Raw genomic sequence first — 22,361 nt, forward strand, 5'->3', positions numbered from 1 at the left:
ACTACGGAACGGATCAAAGGACAAAAAATCTATGACAAAAGACTTCAACAAACAGTAAAAGGAAAAAACAACGATGGTTCAACGAATCTGCCTCGGCAGTACGACGGGGAGGGGGGGAGATGGAAATGAAGGGGGTGGTAGGGAAAAAGCACGAGAAACAGAGAAGGAAACAGCAATACTGATATACAGGGGTACATCAAAGAAGTGTCTGTCGCGCGCGCACATAGGCCGGCGACACGAATGTCTCCACATTTCTTCTTCATAGCACCCGAGAACGCAGTGGCACCGAGAGTGCATTCCATTAAACCCCTCTCGGTTCACCATCACCCGGGAATCCCTTCGAATGTCCAATGCCGTGCAGAAATTATGAGCGACTGTCTATGAACGCGCATCGGGTGCGCTTACACACGCAGACCTCACACCTGTTTAGAGGGAAGCACACGAGAGCACTGGTCCGCATTACACTGCGAGTTGGGCACACACACCTCACTCGCCCTATTTTCCCCTCTCCGTCTGCGCCCACGAATACGCGCCTCTGATAGCGAACAAAATGACGACCACGTCAGAGGAGGGAACAGTGGAGATGAGAGTGATGGAGGAGGGGAAGGGGGGCTGCAGTCGGCTTAAAATCCACGAAACAACACAAAAATATAGTTACTTCAAGGAGCGCGAAATGGGTATAGCGCACGACAGCAAGAGGAGAAATCGTGTACGCCAACCCTTGACACTCACCCGCTGCACATGAGCTCCTCTGCCCCACACACACACACATTTATATATATATATATATATATATATACATGTGTGCATGCCCCAGAGGTCAGAGAGCTATACTAGTCGAATGAGACCTTTCACCTCGGAATAATCATTTAGGAAAATACATATCGAGCACCGCGCACACACACGGCTGAGGCTGCAGAGGCGCAGTGGAAAACACTCATGGGCTCGCTCACAAGAGGCTCTCCCCCAGCCGCTGCCGAATCAGCTACATATTGCTAGGCATGCTCCGCCCACCTACGCAATCAGTATAGACTGGACTGGACTGCTGGCGGCTCTCTCTTAGCTCTGTCCTGGTCGCGCTCTGACAGCTCCGGTCACACGTCCGCACACGGCGTGGACTTGAGGCGTCTTTTCCGCATGCACACTGTGGCACTGGCTGCCACGGCGAGGATAACACCAAAGCAGAATGTCGCCAGTGACACACCCACAACAGCGCCGGTGCTGAGGCGCTGCGCCCCCGATTCCCCATCCACGTTCAGCCCCGGGCAACTGTCCGGGGAGGTACATTGCCAGTTCAGAGTGTTGAGGGTGGAACCGCTCTCACACGCAAATTGAGGACACGCAGAGCGGTAGAGCTGGCACGTTCTGGGGACCAGAACAGTAGAGGGGGTGCCAGAGACGACCGTCTCTGTGGGGCAGTTGATGATGTCCATGGTGGCCTGATCGAGGTAGCAGTAGCCACGCTCGTCCGCAGGCTCGGACCATTTCACGAAGCGCTTGAAGTCATCAAAGAGGCAAATATTCTCCTTCGCCTTGTAGGTGGTACCGAGGTCATCGATGCACTGCATCTGCCACGACGGGTCCCAGGCAAACTCGAAGTTTGTGTCGGGGCTCTGACCAGGGTGACCGCGCAGGATGCGAACGTAGTACGCACCAGTCATCGTGTTCTGCATCAGCTCCGCAACGAGCACCTGGGCAAAAGGCGGCAGCATACCATGCGGGGTCCGGTCACCGAGCGTACCCCACACTGGGCTCAGAGTAGTGTCATGAGCGCTGTAGTGCATCAGCTTGTAGCTGTTTGAGCCCGCCATCACACCCTCCATGTTCGTGACTACCTGCTGCACGAACTGCTGGCCGCGGCCGCCCTGATTAAGCATGAGCGGATCGCTATGGTTGTAATGGTACTCGTAGTCAAACAAGGCATGTGTTATGCTCTTCAACTTCTCAATGTTCGCCTCCAGCAGCTGGTACTTGTGTAAGTCACCCACGGCCTTCTTTGCGGCAGCAATGTCAAAAAGCGTGTGCGCGCATTCGGAGCGAGTCTCGTAGTCGCTGCAGAATTCCTCCTGGTAGATCTCGGCGCCAATCTTTGTGAGCACTTTCCAGTCAGGGAAGAGCTCATCCGTTAGAGGGTTGCACACAGCGCGTATCAACGGCTTATTGTATGAGTAAAATATTCTTAGCCACGGTTGTGTGTTGGTGTGTAGCAGCAGATCCGTCGACTCCGACACCGTATGGATAGCAGGATATAAGCTGCTCGTGTTTGGAAAGAAGCCGCGCAAGAAAGCTTCGGCGCTCTGCAGAGTACGTAGAACGTCAGTGGAGCGGCTGTATGACACATCCAGGTTGTAGTTCGGCGATGCGAACATCGGCGAGCTCACCACGGATGAATCGCTATTGTATCGATTGCGCAGAAAGCTACCAACCTTCAGCATCATTTCAAATCCCGCCCACGAGAGGTACCCGCACGGGGACTCGGTGCAAGTCATCTCAGGGTTGATGCGCGCCAGGCCGGAGCGGGCACCGTGACGATGCAGCACCTGCACCTGAAGCACCTTCAGGTTTCCTGGCTCTGCCGCGGAGATGACGCATGCAATCAGCACCGCCGCCAACGCAGCGGCCATACCGACTCGGCCAACACGAACCATCATGGATAACTCCAGTAGCGAGTAGGCAAAACTTGAGGCAGGTGCTCAGACGAGGCTGCACGTACCTGGCCCTCTACGGTGGCTGGCTAAATACCGGTGAAAAAGGGGGGGAGGGAAGGGAGGAGGGGAAACGGTTACGGTTGCTGCTGGTGCTGTTGTTTTCGGCGGGCAGGCAAGCAGAGAGAGCCTGATGCCGTTCGACGTGTACAGAGGCATACGGCGTGAGTTGGTACGTTGTTGGCGTGTGCGCGTGTGGGTGTGCGTATGACGTGCGCGACGACAGAGAACGGGAAAATGGGACCGGAGTTATGGCGAGCAGCGCAGCGAAATGCGGTGGAGAGGGGGGAGGGGAGCATGACCGTGGTAACCAAAGAAAGCAGAGAAACGCAGAGCCGGGCTCACACGTGCGCGGCTGAGAAAAGAAGGCGATGTCCACCGCCCTTCCCTTCACGCCTCTGCACCACTACGGAGTACAGGGACGGGGGAACGCGGTGCGACGAGAAGCCGACGCCGCGCGCCCCTGTGACACTTCGTCTTTCCTCGAACCGTTGCGCTAGAAGCGGACGTGCGCGCTGCATAACGCACACCCTCACCCCTGAGAGGCAACAACACACAACGCCGCGACTTTGCGTTCGGGGCACTCAAGTGACGTATGCGGCGTAGTGCGGAGACAGCAATCACACCCCTCCTGCAGCCTCTTCGCATATCCTGTAAACAGCGGCACACCCAGCCGTATCGTTTTCAAGCTCCACTGCAGGAAGCTAGCCCCGCATCACCATTCCTGCTCACTTTTCCAATGAGTTTGTGCCGAATTTGTATCGTAATGGGCCCCAGTAGCTACGGCGAGCCAGACCTACGAGGGGCCTGGTGCATGGCGTGCACACACGCGTGCGACACGTAGGGCCATCTGAGCAATTTCAAAAAAAAAAGGTGCGAGACACAAAGATGATCCGCACCACCACCGTCGCTGGCCTCGCCAACCCCATCCCCATTTCTGCCCGCTACCCACAGAGCAAGACAGTCATGACGAAATACTGGTTAACGGAAATACATGTGTTTTGCTCCTCTGGTTCGTTTACATCACGTATGAGGGCTGCACCCTACACGCAGACATAAGCGCCTGCGTGCACTGGCAGCCACACCTCCTCGCTCACTCGCCCCACAACGATCAGCGTGGGGTTGCAGGGCCTCATCGACAGCCTCGACACGCTACATCACAAGGACATAACATGGCAGCGGTATCACCGCCCCATGAGAGGAGCGCACCTCCAAAACAAAGGTTCCGCTGGACCCAGCAGGCAGCAGCTCCCCCCCGCCAGCATGGACGGGTCTTCCTACAACCGTCTGCACACTAGGGGACCTCCCACCTCGCACCTCCAACGCCGCAAGAGCTGGACTCCCGCTTTGGATAAGCATGCTAATGGGCCTACCATCACCTCCTCCGTCGCCACCGTTGGCGCCCAAGGGGGCCACGAGCAGCGATGTCGGGTAGGCACGGACAACAGTGTCACTAAAGTGCGAAGTCGGTCTCTCTACTCCCTCGGATGGGTGGAAGAGAATCGGAACGGTGTCGCTGTTGCAGCTGTGGTTCGGGCTACGCTTCTCCGAGACAGATGTGGTGATGGCAGCGGGGGTGCACAGAGGGGAGTCTCCCCCGCCTGAGATGGTCAACAGCGGGCGGCAATCAGCTGCCGGTATACCCGGCAACTGCAGCCGGTGGGAAGGGCTCTCCTCGGCTCCGTCAAAGGGGCCGGCACTCGAACCTTGCAGCCCAACGCCCACCCTCTCCTGGGGGGCGGCGGGACCGGGAGTGGCTGCCTCGGCCTCCTCTCGCATCCTGGACAGAGTGGCGGCCCAGTGAACAGGCCGAAACACATAGGCGTCGGTTTTGGCTCGCAGAAGCAGCCGGCCCAGCACATCGCACCCATCCACGCGCGCCGCCGCCGCCGTGGTCACGCAGGCCTGGCTCACGCCACGCGTCAGCATGGTCCCACACGAAAGCCACACGCCGGGGCTTGTCGTCTCCAACAACGTCCACGTCATACTGCAGTACACACGCACTACTCTAATGCTTGAACCTGGCACCCCCAAACCGTGGTGCGGGCCACTATCCTCGATTTTCGCGGCGAGCGCTGCGCCGCGGTCGCGGCTCTCGTCGTCTCGCAGGCGCGGCACCCGCAGCGGGTAGTAGGTGCTTTCCGTAGAGCCATAGGGTGCCCGCAAAGTCGCGTAGGCCTTGGCGTCCAGCGGACGGCGGCCCCTCGATGTGGCGGCGGTGTCATCCTGCGCCGCTAATGCTTCCTGATCCTCTCTGCCAGTCAGTGGCACAGCAGTGGGGCGACTGACGCGCTTCGTGTGTCCCAGACCCATCTGACCACACATGTTGTCGCCAAATGCATAAAGCAGCCCGCTGCGGAGCAGCACGAAGCTGTGTGCGCCTGCGGCAGCCACCTGCACTATGTCCATCCCGAACAGCAGCGGAATAGCGCGAAAGGTGGGCTGCACGAGAATCAGGCGCGAGCCGCCGAGCTGGCCCTGCTCACCAGTGCCACACGCGTAGATGCAGTGACCTGACCGGGTGAGCAAAAGTGTGTGATGCGCCCCGCATGCGACCTGCGCTATGTGCCGGTCACCCGGGGGCGGGACGCGCCGCCGTGAAGCGGCTGGAGCGCAAGCTGACCTGCCGTTGGCGGCCGCAGCTGACGATGAGGCTCCGGAAGCAAGCGATGAGGGTGAGAGCGCCAATCCGATAGCTGCACGGCAATCCGTACCACAGCCTACCAGCGCATCCGTGTCCCCGCTGCTCAGGGAGCCATCGTGTGCGCCGTCCGCCAGCGCACCCTCTCCAAATCCAGCAACACGCCGGGGTGCCCTCAGTCCTGGCGCACTAGTGCCGAGAAGACCCTGGCCCTCCGCGAAACCGTCAGCGGCGCCGTCGTACGACCACACAGAGCCGTCCCCGAGCTGTCCGTACGTGTTGTCGCAGCCGCAGCTGTAAACAGCTCCGGAGACGGTGCAGTACACAATATGCGACGCCCCTGCGGCAACATCGACAACCGGCTCTCCGCCGCTCTCCAGCACAGAGATGTGTGCACTCCTGGCGGCACCGTCGATGACAGGGTTGGAGAGCAGCAGCAGCGTACCATCGCTGCGGAGCAAGGCGGAATACACGGCTTTGCAGGACGCAACCTTCTCAACCTTGTATCGCGGCATCGACTGGTCCACGGGTGATTGTGACGCATCCAAGAGCGGACGCAAAGCATCCGCGACGGATTTGGCAGAGTCAGCCAGGGAGCACAGGGCAGCCTCCGTCAGTGCCACAGCGGCGGTCGGTACAACCGTGAACATGTCCCGAGGAGCGTAACTGGCAATACATGTACAGACAGAGGAGGGGGGAGAGAGGGGGTGAAGAGCGTGGGCACCTCACAGGATACGTGGGGATATATAAAAAAGATGACAAGCTGCAATGACCTCCACCTATCTCTGCAGCACACCTCTCAATCCACCGCCTTTCGTATGAGCACCCGCCGGATATGTGTAGGTGTGCGCCAATCAGGGGTGTAAAGTGGACGAAGTAAACAACACAAAATGAGGGCTCTTAGGGTGGAAGAAGAAGAGGACGAGATCCCCGGGACGATGGGACAGACTTGAAACAACAAGCGCGCACTGACCGTTTGGGTGGCATGGTCAGCGTGTCGGCCGCAACACCTACTCCGCACGGGAGGGGGAGGGGGAGGGGGAGGGGGAGGGAGGCGGGGAACAGTACCGTGGCCTTCATGAATCGAAAAAGGCACACAGCCAAGGTTTCTTTTTGTGCGCCAATACAGCAGAAAGATCTCCCCGGCACTCTAGCGCCCAGCCACTGACCACCATTGTTTCACATCCACCACCACCTGTGCGCAATGGAAAGCCAGAGATGAGCCTCTCTTCGACCCCCCATGTCCACGGGGGAACACTCCGGGTGGACTGTGCTGACAACACTTAGGCGTCTTCTCTTTTACTTTTCGATCGCCCTCACGACCCTCGACCACTGGTAGCAAAGGCACTGCAGGACTCACACCGTCATGGATATGCTACGCACCTCCTGACAACGAGCGGATGTCGGTATCTACGTGGGTTCCGCGTCCTCTGACCATTCAAAGCGGACGTCATCGACGGTGTGAAGGGGGTAAAATGTGGTCCTGCCCCCCCTCACCTCCGCACGAAGGGGCGGTGATTACGGAGATCCAAGCACATGGGAAAGAAAGCGGTAGATGACGACCGAGCACAGCGACCTGCCCTCCCCCCTCAGCGCGCCCCATACACGCAGGGAGGGGGGGGGTCAAATGTCTCACAAAGGACAGCGGCAAATCGCACTAAGGGGGAGGGGGGAAGAAAAACGGAGCACAGCGACTCCCTCGCACAGTACACACACACACTGCTGTCCTTGCACCCACCGTGCATCGAGAAACACCGCCGTGCCGGGGTGCTCTCCAGCGTGAGAAAAGGTGCAATAACCGCTCATCCGCGGAGGACGCACACGCGCGGAAAGAAGCGGGGAAAAAGAATTCCTCCCTCAACGCACCCACCCTGCACGACGACGTTCGGCCAGCCCCACCCCCCCCTCCTCAAAACTGGCCCGTCCACCGACCTCGCAGGCCGCCCCAGTGCTGCAGCCCCACCACCACGCCGGTCGCCAGGTGGCGCACCCGTCGAGGGGGCTCAGGCTCCTCACCAGTCGGGATTCAGGGCCGGGCGAGGTGCCCTCCAGTCGCGTCGACAGCAGAAACACCATGTTGGCGGGGCAAATGCGCGCAGTGTCACAGGTTTCTCCGCTGCAACGCTGCCCAGGACACCGCCACCGACATCACGGAGAGAGGTGCCGCGCAGACGTGCCTCCCTTGGAAGTACCTAGCCATACCCCCCTCATGAGCGGCTCAGCATGGCCGGGGAGGAGAAGGGGGAGGGGAGGGACAGGGCCTCCCTGGCTCCTCTCCTGAGTGGGGACACTGGACCTCGACACAACACAGAGATGTCCCCACCGCCAGTCATCAGGCAGTGCGTACGGCAAGAAGAAGCAGGCAGTAGGGGAAAAAACGACCTGCGAGGGGGGGAGGAGGAGGAGGAGGAGCAAACATCGCAAACAAAGCCGGGCAGATAACGATTTTGGAGTACAACGACACCAGGGAACAACGTGGAAACGCGCGTAAATCACTTCTCCCTTTCCCCCCTCTGCTAGGTGGGAGGGGATTGGAAGAGAAGTGACGTGCGCTCTCTGATAGTCCTCTGCGGTTCGTTCTCCAGCGATGCCCTTTCCGACGCAGGCGCACCTTCCATTTACCCACCCCGCGCAGGACCCCAACTTCTCTCTGCGGCACCACTGCCCCCAACCTCCCACTGGCCTGGCCACAGTCAGTGAACCAGGAAGGTGGGATGCCAGTAAAAAGACCTTACTCTGCAAAGCAATAAGTAGCACAAAACAAAGCGTTCTGCAGCGCAATCATCATGCTCATACGCACTCCTCCCTCTGCGACCTAGCCGATTGAGCGAAGGCACTACGCCATGCGCGGGGCGGCACGCCAGTAACAGACATTTCACTTCTGTTAGACCAGACCATAACAAGGCAGGCAACAAGAGCTCGCGATGATCCCTGCTGGCAAGGTCTGAGAGTGTCCAAAATCCGTGTCGTCAGAGAAAGGGGCGGGCTGCCCTGCTTATAGCCTATGCAGCACGCAAACAGTGCCACTCCCACCAAGGGGTGAAAACGAATTACAAGTGCACCAAAAAGGGGGGAATAAAACTTCGGAAAAAAGCCAACGCTGATCAACCCCCGCAGGACAGAGCACCGCAAACGTATATACTCCACTCGAGTCCACCAGGTAGGGAAGGGAAAACGATATATGCATGTGCTGCAGGCGCCGTGACCCGAACACCGGAGGCGGTAAAAAAAAAAGACGAGGACAAAACGAAATACATGAAACAAAAAAGAGCATCATAACTTCAAAGCGGCAAGAGCAGACTTTCCCAACGTGCGCGGCACTCCACAAGAGAGTTAATCGAACGAGAAAGTGGAGAAAAAAAACAGGGTGAGACCGCCTCCCAGGGCAGAAGGCCGCCCACCCCCGCACATCTCCATTGAGATATAAATGCACAAAAGGGGAGATGGACACAGACAGCACCCCTCACGACGGTGCTCCTTCACGAACTTCCTGTTTCCCTGCACTTCGTGTGACAAAACCATGGAAATTCACAGAGCCTGACAAACATCCAAGGTGGGAGTGGATAGGCCTCATTTGGTTTCGCTGGCATGTTGTCTGCAAAACGGAGAGGGTTGGGGGGGTCAGACGCAAAAGAGATGGCATGCAGGTGAAAAGGAATTCCTGTGAATCGTGAAACTGCATTTAGTGCCTCTGCTCGGTGCTCAAGAAAAAAAAGACTTTCCATTAACGGCTGCTACTTACAAGTTTGTAAGCCCGACAATGTGTGAACAGCCACTGATGCGTCCTCCAACAGCAGGAATTTGACACACAGGGGGGGAGGGAAGGGGGCAGGCAGGAGTCACGGGGGCTTGCAGCCCTCTACCCTACCATGACATGCCTTTGTCATGAACTACGTATTTCCCTATGGCGACAACTGTGGCTAACAGAAGCAAGCGAATTGGGCTGTAGTGTTTTCTTCTTCATGCGCACTCCCACGTGTGCGCGTAGGCAGGCGACAAAAAGCCACGTCGCGTCAGCAAGCCCCCCACCCCCACGAATGCCGTCACTTTTCCTCTGCCTCCCCGTGTATTACCACGTGATCACGCACGTCCGGTCCCCCCCCCCAATCGCATCCGTCTCCAGCCGGCCGGTATGCTTCCCTTTGGATTTTCCCATTTTTCCCATGCGCAAGAACGGACCCTGTGTACACACAACAGCTGGGGAATCGCTGAACACTGTAGGGAGGGGGTTATATATATATAAACAACCCCAGGAAGGAATGGACGTACCGGTCATGTTCGGGAGAAGGGAAAATCATAGCAGACGAGCAAACGCAACAATCCGCTGCAAACACGTGGCACAATGCACCTTCTAGGGAGAAAAGAGTCTCCGGGAAAAAAACGAAACATGTTCGAGAACGTTCACCGGTGAGCACTTGCGCATGCGCATGCTCATGCGTAGTGCGTGGCATAGGCATCTTCTCTTGCCAATGCACCCCTAAATGGGGGAGTAGTTATCCTCGCGAATGCCCAAGGGAAAAGATAGGCTTCTCTCTTTTGAGGAGAAAAAAAAAGATAAGTGATACAAACAAGCAAACAAAACACATGGCAGCAAAAGCCGACAGGCTGTCAAGCCAAGAGCGTCACATCTTTGGCTCGCTGTGTACTCCTGTAGCGCTTCCACACACGCATGCGGCCCACGCTCGCCAGTCCCCCAGCCATGAAGAGTGCAATGCTCAGAGCAGCAATGCCACCGCTGGACATGGGTGGGGATGCAGGCTGTGAGGTGGTTGACGGTATGCGGTGGCAGCCATAGTCGATCGCGTCCAGGAGGTGACCGGTGCCGCACGCATACTTGCTACAGTATTTTCGGTAGAAGAGGCAGTCCTCGGACAAGCTGCGGTTGTCGCTGACGGCGTCGGCCGGGCAGTTCATGCGATCCAGCAGTCCAGGGTCGATGTAGCACGTGCCCATCGGACTAGTCGGCGCGGTGGAGTTGATGAAGCGCTCAAAATCGGCAAAGGGACAGATGTTGTCCTCCGCGATGTATGTCTTGCCCGCCGCGTCCTGGCAGCGCATTTTGAAGTCGCCCAATGCGAAGGTGAAGTTGCTCGCGGATGACTTGCCAGAGTGACCACGCACCAGCCGCACGTGGAAGGACGACGACAACGCTGTTTGCGAGTCCGTCCGCGACAGCAACTCCATGATGAACGCTGTGCCGAAGGGTGGGAGCATCGCTTCCATCGAGTTGTCACCGAGCGAAGACGCCAGAGGTGCGATAGTGCTGTCGTGCGCGCTGTACTGGTAAAGCTTGTACGATGGCGCCGTCGTGCGACGCTGGTGCGCACGCATGTTGCTCACCAAAAGGCTCGACAAGTGGTAGTACGGCGCACCTTGGCTCCGGTGGACAGAGTTGCTGGCGTTGTAGGCGAAGAGGAAGTGCGAGATCGTCGCAGTCACAGCACACAAGTCATCCAGATGCTGACCAAGCAGCGGGAAACTGGTCAGCTGGCCAGTTGACTCGTACGATTGCCCAACATCGCAAAGGCGCTCCGCGCAACGTGAGCGCAGCGTGTAGTTGGCGCAGAATCCCTGCAAGTGCACCTCCGACGCGACCGCCTGCAGCTGATCAAACGAAATCTTTCTATCCAACACCGGGTCGCACCGGCTCCGCAGCTCCTGCTCGGCGTATCCGTAACGAGCGCGAAGCATCGGCACCATGGAGCTGTGCAGCAACACATCCTGCTCCATGGCCACTGTGTGGATCACGGGAAAGAAAGCAGACATGTTCGGGAAGAGACCCCTTAGGAGCGCGCTGGCGCTCTGCAGCGTGCGCGGTACATCTGTCGAGCGCGTATGCGAGATAGATACGTTGTAAAAGTCGTACGGGAAGTACGGCTCCCGCACAACCGCGGGGTCCTCCATGTAGCGGTGGCGCAGGTACTTGCCCAAGTTCACTAGCATCGTCTGGCCCTCGTGGTTAAGATGCCCGCACGGGAACTCGGTGCCGCAAATGAGTGTTTCGTTGAAGCTGACGATCGGAGTGCGGGCCCCGTGGCGGTGCACCACCTGCACCAACTCCACCTTGAACACCGGTGTCGCCGACACCACAGCTGCGCAGGCCGTCATTGCCATTGCCACTGCGCACCAGTACAGAAAGGCGCTGCGTCTCAGCATGATGACCAACCAGAGGGAGGGGGTGCGGGAAAGAAGAAGCCTTGTCTCGGAGAGAAGTCTGATATTCGGTGCAATCGGTCGAAGGGGCAAGGAGGGAGACGCACACAGACGCTCACACACCACAAACAGTGGAGCAGGGCCAATAAGACAACAGTAGCTGGAACAAAAAAAATGAAATGGCGAGCGAGACAATACGATCCTGCAGCTCTGCGTGGGTCGAAGGAGGACAGAGAGCGGACGTGTGCACGCGCTTGTGTATAAGAGAGGTGGGAGAGGAAACCAACGGAGTAAAAGATGCGGGAATGGGGGGAGATGTCCGCTAGCGGAGATCGAGGTGCCAGTGGGAATAAAAAGACAAAACAATGCGCTTCTCGAGTCCTCCTGAAAGTGGCAGTGTCACACGAGAGACTTTGTAGTGCTCGCGTGTACTTGCCGATGCAAAGGTTTGGGGGGAGGGGGGAGAAGGAAAGCGTGACAATGTGCGGAGGAAAGGTGGAGGGAAAAGAAGCGAAAGCACGCTGCGCAGATCGATGCGATTCACGCTGGGGGTGGGGGGAGGGAGGTCTGAATGCGTCACCCTGGAAATAGCAAAGCGTCCAGCACCGCCCAGGTAGGCACACAACGAGAAGGTGCGTGAATGAATCGCCAACGCACGCCTTCATACATACAGAAACAGACACAAAGAAACACAGGCACTTTGGCACACGCGTCTATACGTATTATTGACGTGTACCCCACCCACTCACCCACCCACCCATTACACATATGTTTGATTGTTTTCAACTCTTCACTACCACCCCTCACACGCAGAGCGGTCACACTAAACAACGGCGAAAGTCATCAATATATCCCTTGACAAAAAAAAACTAAAAGAGTTGGCGTCACAACTATTTGGAGGAGGAGGCGATAATAATAATAAAAAAAAAGAAAGTGCGTAAAGTCAAAACGTTACGCACGATGCGCTACAACACATCCACGCCCAAACCCTTCCTCAGTGGTGAGCCTCCCCCCTTCCATGGACGAGCATACCCATCTGAAACCCATCCACGCGCCATGTTGCCACCTTGTAGCGTTGGAAAAGCTTTCGATAAGAATGACGCGGTGCTCCAGGCGCCCTTGGGTAACATTTTGCACGAATAGGCAGACGTGAGTATCCCCCAACACCCTCTGCCACCCAGGGACCCCCTGTCGTGCTGAATAGTCAGCGTGGTGGGTGGTGGAAGATGAATCAAGCGCCTACACGGATTCAGCTCCTTGAAATGTGAGACAAGCGGAGAAAAAAAAACACGAAATGACGTCAGGTGCAAGAGATCGTTGGCCAAGAACTTCGCCAGCATGGCCGGAGGGAGGGGTGCTTTGACGGACAATCGTATCGTCTTCTTCCCCCGACCGACCACTGCCCTCCTTTATTCATGTCACGAACTTTTTGTGTGTGACAACGAGCTACCTGGTGGAGGATCGCATCAGAAGGAACTTATGCAAGGAATCATGCTGATTCCGTGGTGAGAGCGAGCCATGAGAATGCACGCCAATAGCCATTGTGGAGGCAGTCTTGCTCTCACACACCCACACGCGTGCCATGAGCGTCACCCATGAGGTGGGCATTCAGTCGTACTCCTCTATTCACCTGTTTGTTCCTCCGTGTCGGAGTGCCCTCTTCCCGTCGTTACTACTCTGTGCCCTTCTCCAGGTGCGTGCGGGTGTTGCGGCTCCCTCCCCCCCCCCACCCCACACCCTTTTTTTACAACGAATGAGTGGACGCGAACAATTGCGTTAACGTCGAGCAAATACACAAAGCTGGACTGGGCACATACCACAGGAAACTCTAAATAAGAAAACATTCACCAATCACCCTTCCCTGTCCATGTGCTCAAGTCGACAAAAAGTGTGCGCCTCAGGTGAGGCGTCACCGTAATAACACGCCCGTGCCGGCACGCGCAAACATGCCAGGCGCGGACAAGGCAGAACGCACATGCGGTATCTGCCACCGTACACCAACCGAAAGACGCCGAGGGGAACAGCGGGAGCGCGCTGCAGAGAACACAAAGGAGAAAGCAGTGGCCTCTCAGCCCATCTCAGAGAGACAGAGACACAGAAGGAGGGGGAGAAGCTGCGGGCGCCTCGCTGAGCGTTCCTCGAGATGAGAAATGCACATGGGTGTCTCCGGCGTAAGAATATGAAGCGGGTAGTAGTTGAGGAAGGGCTCGGCCGATGATCGCTCCCCAGATAACGCCCGACCACTCCGCTCAGAGAGGGATTATGCTGCCCGGGTGGCTTTAGAGGGGGGAGGAAGAGGCAGGGCACACTAAAGACTCAGCACCAGCCACGTGAACTGAGCGCGTGACAGTCTCAGCTTGCGGAGGGAAACACGGGCATTCGATCCCCAATCACTCCGTCAACCTGCATCTTGGCCACCTGCGTGTAGGCAAAGTAGAGGTGGCTGTTCTTGTCGCCCCATGTCCACACCTTTAGCTGTCGGTGGTGCATCTCGGCGACCATGGCGCGTCCATAAGCGCCGAAGGATGGCGGCACTGTGGGCGTTGCGTGCTGCGAGTCATCGGCGCGGAAAAGCTCTGCCGTCACAGGACCGCGCTCGGCCGATCCATGCAGCGGCGCCTCAGGAATATGTGGCAGTACTGCCTCGTCCTCCGGTGACAGCAGCGTCTCGGCGTTTATCGAAACACCCGCAAGGTGATGAGCAGCAGCGAACTGAATGGCACCCTCCACGTAGAAGGAGCGGTAGTCCTTCAAGTCGCGAAGCTCCTTCGTATCGCTGAGGAACAGAACGGCATAGCGACTCTGCTTCAGGGACAGCACAAGACACACGTTGGGGTCAAAGCTGCTGAAGATGATCTCCCGCTCGCCGCCAAACTGGAAGACGACATTCAGGATGGCATCCACAAACGTGTTCACCTCGAAGGCATCGCTCTGCAGAAAAAGGTTCGAGTCCCAGTCCGGTTGGAAAGGATACTTCACCTCTATGTTGAAGCGCAGAGACGGCGGTGTCTGCTCCAGCACTTCCCGGAGCAATGGCACACCGTTAGGGAAGTCCACCCGCATCAGCGCGCTATCGATGGACTGTGCCGAGCTGCAACCGCCTACGCCGCTTGGCGACGACGATGATGAGGAGTCCGTCAGCAGCTTGGACTGACGATTGCGCGCCCACCATAGAAGACTCTCCCAGTGGTGTATCAACAGGTCCTTCGCGGGGGACGAACGGCCAAGGGTCTTGCAGCACTGCACGTACAGGTCACGCAGCTGCGTGTAGCTCAACTTGTGCACTGCGGCACGCACGGGTGTGTACTCGGCCTGCCCCTGAGACGCACGCATGCCCCCTCGCTTCCGCACCATCAGTTCAACCACTGGGTCGTGGATCACGACAGGCACGCGGTCCGCAGAAAGCATGACGTCAAACTCAATCATATCGCACCGGCGGGCGTGCGCTGCTTGAAATGATGGAATGCTGTTTTCGCTGCACTTGATAATAAGCGGCGCGCCTCCGCAGACGGGGGGAGAGCGCGTGTACGTCTTGCCCAATCCGCGGTGCCCAATCAAAGTAGGCACAGTCAGCGATGCAAACGTCTCCAATGACCGTACGATCTCCAGCGGACCACGCTGACCATACACCTCCAACGGAGACACCAGCAGGTACTGCACGTACAGCTTCGCCCACAGCGATGTGACGCCCTCCGGCGCACCCGCAGGGGCAGTGCAGTGAACTGGCAGGAGTATGGTGCCGCTTGTGGTGGACTGCAGCATGCCGGAGAAAAGCACAGTGCTGCCCTGGAGAGAAAGCACGGCGCCGTCCACGACGTACGGGACCCTGACGGTGACCTCGATCCCGAAATTCTTCAGCTCGCGAAGATTGAGGAGGCACGTCCACGCGTGCTGTGTACGCGCCGCCACGAGCGGCGCGCCTCCAGTGCCGTCCACATCGCCTGTCTGCGGTAACACAGGCTGGATCGTCTGCAGCGGTCGCACGCACCAGCCCTTGGCTGAGAAACTAGTAAAGCGCTGTGGAGCCTCGCCACGTGCCGAGTGTCCCAAACTCTCCTGCTGCGCCTTACAACAACCAGTGTGAGGGGAGTTCACCGTAGACACCGACAATGCGGAAGGCTCTGGGTGGCTCGCGGTGCGGTATCCAACCTGGTCACCATTGCTTGTCGCAACAGCAGTACCATGCTTTAACCGCACATCCCGCATCTGCCGCCCCAACACCACAGGCATGGGGAGATGAGAGAAGCACCAGCTGCTGCCCTCTACCGGAATCGGCCGCACGTCAGTAACGTGGCAGAGGGTGGTCGACGGTGTCCCGTCAGCGGTCTCACGCAGGCGCCGGCGCAACACCTCGCTCACATGCGACGTCAGCTCCGACTGCCACGCAGCCTGGTCAAAGGGTTGGCTAGGGTCGTTGGCATAGAAAGTGAGAGAAAGCAACGGGCCTGGTGTGCCATCGGCTACACCTTCGCCGCCGTCAGGATCACTCCCACAGAAAACTGGAGCTCCATCGCCTCTCGAGCCAACGCTGACGAAGGTGCCCGCATGAGATACTGCAGTACCTGTGCCGGGCGGCGCCGTCGCGAGCACCGGGAATACGGGGCGTGGCGGCAGCGCAGGCAAGTTGTACAGTAGAGCGAACTGCTCACTGGTGGAGCCGAAACAGACGCATGCGGTCGCAGCGTCACCACCCTCACTACGGCTCGATTGGTTGCTGTTCTCCGCGTCGCGGGAACTGTGGCTCTGGCGCTGGCGCACATCCATCACCGCCGACCATTGTGGTGCCTCGCCGTCGCATACGGTGGCAGTGTCTGCTGAGGACTCGAATGGCCTGATACAGAGAGAGGAGGGCTGGCTGTACCGCTGATCAACCCCGGCAATCACCGTTCCAGGGGTGGCACAGATGCGTGACTTCGGGGTGCATGGTGCTCGGAAAAGCGCCTCCTCCAGAATCACCAGCCGGCACGGCATCGAGAGGCCCTCTGCACCGAGATGCTGAGTGTGCAACCGACTCACCTCCTCACACGTCAACCGCACCTGGGCCACATAATGCTCCACGGCAGACCGCCCCCCATCCCCGCAGCAGTGGGAAAGACATGCGTGGTTGGGAGCGTGTACGCATGGAGTACACTGGCAATCGCACCGCTCGAGTCCCAAAGGCCAGGCCAAGCCCCACGCCCCCATACTTTCCGCCGCGGCCACCAGACCAAAGCGCAGCTCCGAGGCGGAAGAGGCCAGCAGCGGCTGTGCGCTTCGAGTGCACTCTCGCACAAAGAAGCCCTCCAGCATTTCGCTGGACAGGCCGTAGACGCACACGTTCATCAGCGGAGTCACGGGCGCACGCTCTCTTTCCTCCTCGGGTAGCCTCTGATTCTCTCTCACTCGCCAATGACGGGCGGAGAGCCGTGAGATATGCGACCCATACGGGATGAAACACGAAGGAGAATGTAGCGAAGGGAGAGGGTGGTGGGCGTGGGCACCGAAAGAAGAAAGAAGTGGGAGACACGAGGAGGAGGGATATGAGTGCTGTGTGTGTGTGTGTGTTGGAGGGGGGGGGGGAACAGAAGAGTTTCCGCATGCACACCCTTCTTTTTTTTCCTGGTGCGTGGGAGATTTGGAAATTCGGCTTGATAACAGCGAGGGTGCCGCCTGGTGGCAAGAAAGGGCTCTGCTGTGACTAGGGTGACAACATCGCCAGCGCACACACGCGCAATGGTAAAAAAAGGGAGGGGGCCAGCAGTAGCTCGGACACTGCCACGCAGCCCTCGCCACCACAACCACCCCTGGCCTGCTTGAATATCAACGGACCCACACCAAGGACGGGGATCCAAGAGGAGGAGGGGGAGAGTGACAGTGCCTTCTCCCTCGGCCACAGAGCGGTCGGGGTACCACGCAAAACGTATTCGCAACCGCAGGGCGCCGTCACCCGTCCTGTGCGTCTATCTGCTCCCCCCCCCACCCCCCGCTGAATGTCCATCTTCGATTGCGATGTTTCTCGGGCCCTCCCCTCCCCCACCGGGCCACACAGCCGAGAACGGCGGGAAGAGAAAAAAAAAGAAAACGCCTTTGCGCAAGAGAAACACAGCGGACGCGGAAAAAACAACACGGCACAGACGCGATACACGATTCCCTCACGCTTCTTATGCTGACTCGTCCGGAGGGGCACCACGCCATACTCGCTCTCCTCCCTCGCCACATTGCCCCGCTCCCACTCTCTGGTCCCTCTAGACACATGCAAAGCAGTGACCAGAGACACGAGAGGAGGAAGAGCAGCCTGAACTCTTGCCCACCTGTCCTTTCCTTGTCCCTTGGGCACGTGTGCGTGAGCAAGCACTGTAGTCAGGGAGGGGGAGGGCGCATAATTAGGGGCGGAGCAGCGATTTGAGGAAAAGACAACGCATGAAAGCGGTTTGTGTAGCGGATCGACAAGGACGCACATACGTTGTAGAACAATGCACGGACAGACGGACCGAAGAGAGAGGGTAACGGAATAGTGTGCTCGCGATGGCGTGACCTGTGGTTCTCTCTTTTTGTCAGCGAGCCTGTTTTCTCATTTGACCAGTTACCCTCATCTCGGCTCCCCTGATGGGGAAGGAAGAGAGCGGAGGGAGGCTTCGCTGAACAACAATTTAATCTTCAAGCTCTCTCTTGCCCCTCCCCCCTTTGCTCTTCGGTGCAATCTGCACAGAAGGTAGGGAGGAGAAAAAGTAAAGCACAGCACAAAGTAGAGGTAAAGGGAACAAGGAAAAAAAAGACACACATGCGCTCCAACTCGCACACACACACACAAACCTGAGTCACACAGATAACACATCCTTTGAGGAGGGTGTGTGGGTGTGTGTGTGTTGGGGGTGGAGAGGGGGCGATGAAGAAAGAGATGCGATAACTCCAATCAGAGACGAGAAACTGCTAAAAAAAAGGGGGGAACGGTGAGAGGAGCCAAATACATTGAGGGAACAAACTCGGAGGAAATAAATGAGACAGTGGGTATTGAAGTGAGAGAAGTCGCTCTTTTTCTTATGAGGCCCTCACCCACATACGTCGTCGTGCCGCTGCGCATTATAGTCGCGTTGAGACACACAATCGAGAACAGAAGGGGGGTGTACTCGGAAGATCAACAGAAAAAAAAAACAACGACACATGAACATCCTGGTGAACAAACAAATTGGAATACAGATGTGTCTGAAAAAAAATCAGTCAGGGGCGGTAAAAAAGAATACAGCACCCTCGTTATACTGGAAAATCTGAAAGGTCTCCTGCTTTCCAGTTTACGTCCTCGGTGCATGAGAAATCATGGGCTGGTATGAGAGTATGTCTGGGCAGTCGAACCGATACACAATAATTTAAACGATGTCGTCAACTTGACTATTGCGTGGTTTAGAATTTCCTTCTCCGCGCTGTGTTTCCTTCCTTCTCCTCCCCCCCCAAACTCCGCTACAGGGAGTTCCCTCCGACGGCCGCAACACGGTGGGTGGGTGGATGGGGGGTGGGAGATGCAGCCACTACGGAACGGATCAAAGGACAAAAAATCTATGACAAAAGACTTCAACAAACAGTAAAAGGAAAAAACAACGATGGTTCAACGAATCTGCCTCGGCAGTACGACGGGGAGGGGGGGAGATGGAAATGAAGGGGGTGGTAGGGAAAAAGCACGAGAAACAGAGAAGGAAACAGCAATACTGATATACAGGGGTACATCAAAGAAGTGTCTGTCGCGCGCGCACATAGGCCGGCGACACGAATGTCTCCACATTTCTTCTTCATAGCACCCGAGAACGCAGTGGCACCGAGAGTGCATTCCATTAAACCCCTCTCGGTTCACCATCACCCGGGAATCCCTTCGAATGTCCAATGCCGTGCAGAAATTATGAGCGACTGTCTATGAACGCACATCGGGTGCGCTTACACACGCAGACCTCACACCTGTTTAGAGGAAAGCACACGAGAGCACTGGTCCGCATTACACTGCGAGTTGGGCACACACACCTCACTCGCCCTATTTTCCCCTCTCCGTCTGCGCCCACGAATACGCGCCTCTGATAGCAAACAAAATGACGACCACGTCAGAGGAGGGAACAGTGGAGATGAGAGTGATGGAGGAGGGGAAGGGGGGCTGCAGTCGGCTTAAAATCCACGAAACAACACAAAAATATAGTTACTTCAAGGAGCGCGAAATGGGTATAGCGCACGACAGCAAGAGGAGAAATCGTGTACGCCAACCCTTGACACTCACCCGCTGCACATGAGCTCCTCTGCCCCACACACACACACACACACACATTTATATATATATACATGTGTGCATACCCCAGAGGTCAGAGAGCTATACTAGTCGAATGAGACCTTTCACCTCGGAATAATCATTTAGAAAAATACATATCGAGCACCGCGCACACACACGGCTGAGGCTGCAGAGGCGCAGTGGAAAACACTCATGGGCTCGCTCACAAGAGGCTCTCCCCCAGCCGCTGCCGAATCAGCTACATATTGCTAGGCATGCTCCGCCCACCTACGCAATCAGTATAGACTGGACTGGACTGCTGGCGGCTCTCTCTTAGCTCTGTCCTGGTCGCGCTCTGACAGCTCCGGTCCCACGTCCGCACACGGCGTGGACTTGAGGCGTCTTCTCCACATGCACACTGTGACACTGGCTGCCACGGCGAGGATAACACCAACGCAGAATGTCGCCAGTGACACACCCACAACAGCGCCGGTGCTGAGGCGCTGCGCCCCCGATTCCCCATCCACGTTCAGCCCCGGGCAGCTGCCCCGGGGGCACACCGCAAGTTCAGAGTGTTGAGGGTGGAACCGCTCTCACACGCAAATTGAGGACACGCAGAGCGGTAGAGCTGGCACGTTCTGGGGACCAGAACAGTAGAGGGGGTGCCAGAGACGACCGTCTCTGTGGGGCAGTTGATGATGTCCATGGTGGCCTGATCGAGGTAGCAGTAGCCACGCTCGTCCGCAGGCTCGGACCATTTCACGAAGCGCTTGAAGTCATCAAAGAGGCAAATATTCTCCTTCGCCTTGTAGGTGGTACCGAGGTCATCGATGCACTGCATCTGCCACGACGGGTCCCAGGCAAACTCGAAGTTTGTGTCGGGGCTCTGACCAGGGTGACCGCGCAGGATGCGAACGTAGTACGCACCAGTCATCGTGTTCTGCATCAGCTCCGCAACGAGCACCTGGGCAAAAGGCGGCAGCATACCATGCGGGGTCCGGTCACCGAGCGTACCCCACACTGGGCTCAGAGTAGTGTCATGAGCGCTGTAGTGCATCAGCTTGTAGCTGTTTGAGCCCGCCATCACACCCTCCATGTTCGTGACTACCTGCTGCACGAACTGCTGGCCGCGGCCGCCCTGATTAAGCATGAGCGGATCGCTATGGTTGTAGTGGAACTCGTAGTCAAACAAGGCATGTGTTATGCTCCTCAACTTCTCAAAGTTCGCCTCCAGCAGCTGGTACTTGTGTAAGTCACCCACGGCCCTCTTTGCGGCAGCAATGTCAAAAAGCGTGTGCGCGCATTCGGAGCGAGTCTCGTAGTCGCTGCAGAATTCCTCCTGGTAGATCTCGGCGCCAATCTTTGTGAGCACTTTCCAGTCAGGGAAGAGCTCATCCGTTAGAGGGTTGCACACAGCGCGTATCAACGGCTTATTGTATGAGTAAAACATTCTTAGCCACGGTTGCATGTTGGTGTTTAGCAGCACATCCGTCGAGTGCAGCACCGTATGGATAGCAGGATATAAGCTGCTCATGTTTGGAAAGAAGCCGCGCAAGAAAGCTTCGGCGCTCTGCAGAGTACGTAGAACGTCAGTGGAGCGGCTGTATGACACATCCAGGTTGTAGTTCGGCGATTCGAACATCGGCGAGCTCACCACGGATGAATCGCTATTGTATCGATTGCGCAGAAAGCCACCAACCTTCAGCATCATTTCAAATCCCGCCCACGAGAGGTACCCGCACGGGGACTCGGTGCAAACCATCTCAGGGTTGATGCGCGCCAGGCCGGAGCGGGCACCGTGACGATGCAGCACCTGCACCTGAAGCACCTTCAGGTTTCCTGGCTCTGCCGCGGAGATGACGCATGCAATCAGCACCGCCGCCAATGCAGCGGCCATACCGACTCGGCCAACACGAACCATCATGGATAACTCCAGTAGCGAGTAGGCAAAACTTGAGGCAGGTGCTCAGACGAGGCTGCACGTACCTGGCCCTCTACGGTGGCTGGCTAAATACCGGTGAAAAAGGGGGGGACGGAACGGGAGGAGGGGAGGGAGGGAGGGAGGAGGGGAAACGGTTACGGTTGCTGCTGGTGCTGTTGTTTTCGGCGGGCAGGCAAGCAGAGAGAGCCTGATGCCGTTCGACGTGTACAGAGGCATACGGCGTGAGTTGGTACGTTGTTGGCGTGTGCGCGTGTGGGTGTGCGTATGACGTGCGCGACGACAGAGAACGGGAAAATGGGACCGGAGTTATGGCGAGCAGCGCAGCGAAATGCGGTGGAGAGGGGGGAGGGGAGCATGACCGTGGTAACCAAAGAAAGCAGAGAAACGCAGAGCCGGGCTCACACGTGCGCGGCTGAGAAAAGAAGGCGATGTCCACCGCCCTTCCCTTCACGCCTCTGCACCACTACGGAGTACAGGGACGGGGGAACGCGGTGCGACGAGAAGCCGACGCCGCGCGCCCCTGTGACACTTCGTCTTTCCTCGAACTTTTGCGCTAGAAGCGGACGTGCGCGCTGCATAACGCACACCCTCACCCCTGAGAGGCAACAACACACAACGCCGCGACTTTGCGTTCGGGGCACTCAAGTGACGTATGCGGCGTAGTGCGGAGACAGCAATCACACCCCTCCTGCAGCCTCT

The 22,361-nt window shown here is 57.5% G+C and overlaps 5 protein-coding genes across 5 annotated transcripts; all 5 read right to left on the reverse strand.

The window, feature by feature from the left end:
• Positions 1 to 1,094: 1,094 nt before the first annotated feature.
• Positions 1,095 to 2,651, reverse strand: JKF63_00254 (uncharacterized protein; the record flags this gene model as incomplete). The annotated part of the gene is made up of 1 exon (XM_067896306.1): positions 1,095 to 2,651. One exon carries the CDS (start codon positions 2,649 to 2,651, stop codon positions 1,095 to 1,097), a length of 1,557 nt encoding a protein of 518 aa, XP_067752463.1.
• A 1,206-nt stretch (positions 2,652 to 3,857) lies between these two features.
• Positions 3,858 to 5,996, reverse strand: JKF63_00255 (uncharacterized protein; the record flags this gene model as incomplete). The annotated part of the gene is made up of 1 exon (XM_067896307.1): positions 3,858 to 5,996. One exon carries the CDS (start codon positions 5,994 to 5,996, stop codon positions 3,858 to 3,860), a length of 2,139 nt encoding a protein of 712 aa, XP_067752464.1.
• Positions 5,997 to 9,954: 3,958 nt separating this feature from the next.
• JKF63_00256 (uncharacterized protein) lies at positions 9,955 to 11,502 on the reverse strand (the record flags this gene model as incomplete). The annotated part of the gene is made up of 1 exon (XM_067896308.1): positions 9,955 to 11,502. One exon carries the CDS (start codon positions 11,500 to 11,502, stop codon positions 9,955 to 9,957), a length of 1,548 nt encoding a protein of 515 aa, XP_067752465.1.
• A 2,349-nt stretch (positions 11,503 to 13,851) lies between these two features.
• Positions 13,852 to 16,821, reverse strand: JKF63_00257 (uncharacterized protein; the record flags this gene model as incomplete). Its single annotated transcript, XM_067896309.1, has 1 exon — positions 13,852 to 16,821. The coding sequence occupies one exon, from the start codon at positions 16,819 to 16,821 to the stop codon at positions 13,852 to 13,854; it is 2,970 nt and encodes a 989-aa protein (XP_067752466.1).
• A 3,428-nt stretch (positions 16,822 to 20,249) lies between these two features.
• JKF63_00258 (uncharacterized protein) lies at positions 20,250 to 21,644 on the reverse strand (the record flags this gene model as incomplete). The annotated part of the gene is made up of 1 exon (XM_067896310.1): positions 20,250 to 21,644. One exon carries the CDS (start codon positions 21,642 to 21,644, stop codon positions 20,250 to 20,252), a length of 1,395 nt encoding a protein of 464 aa, XP_067752467.1.
• Positions 21,645 to 22,361: the final 717 nt, after the last annotated feature.

This window comes from Porcisia hertigi, chromosome 36, assembly GCF_017918235.1.
Source record: "Porcisia hertigi strain C119 chromosome 36, whole genome shotgun sequence".
NCBI classification, from domain to species: domain Eukaryota; phylum Euglenozoa; class Kinetoplastea; order Trypanosomatida; family Trypanosomatidae; genus Porcisia; species Porcisia hertigi.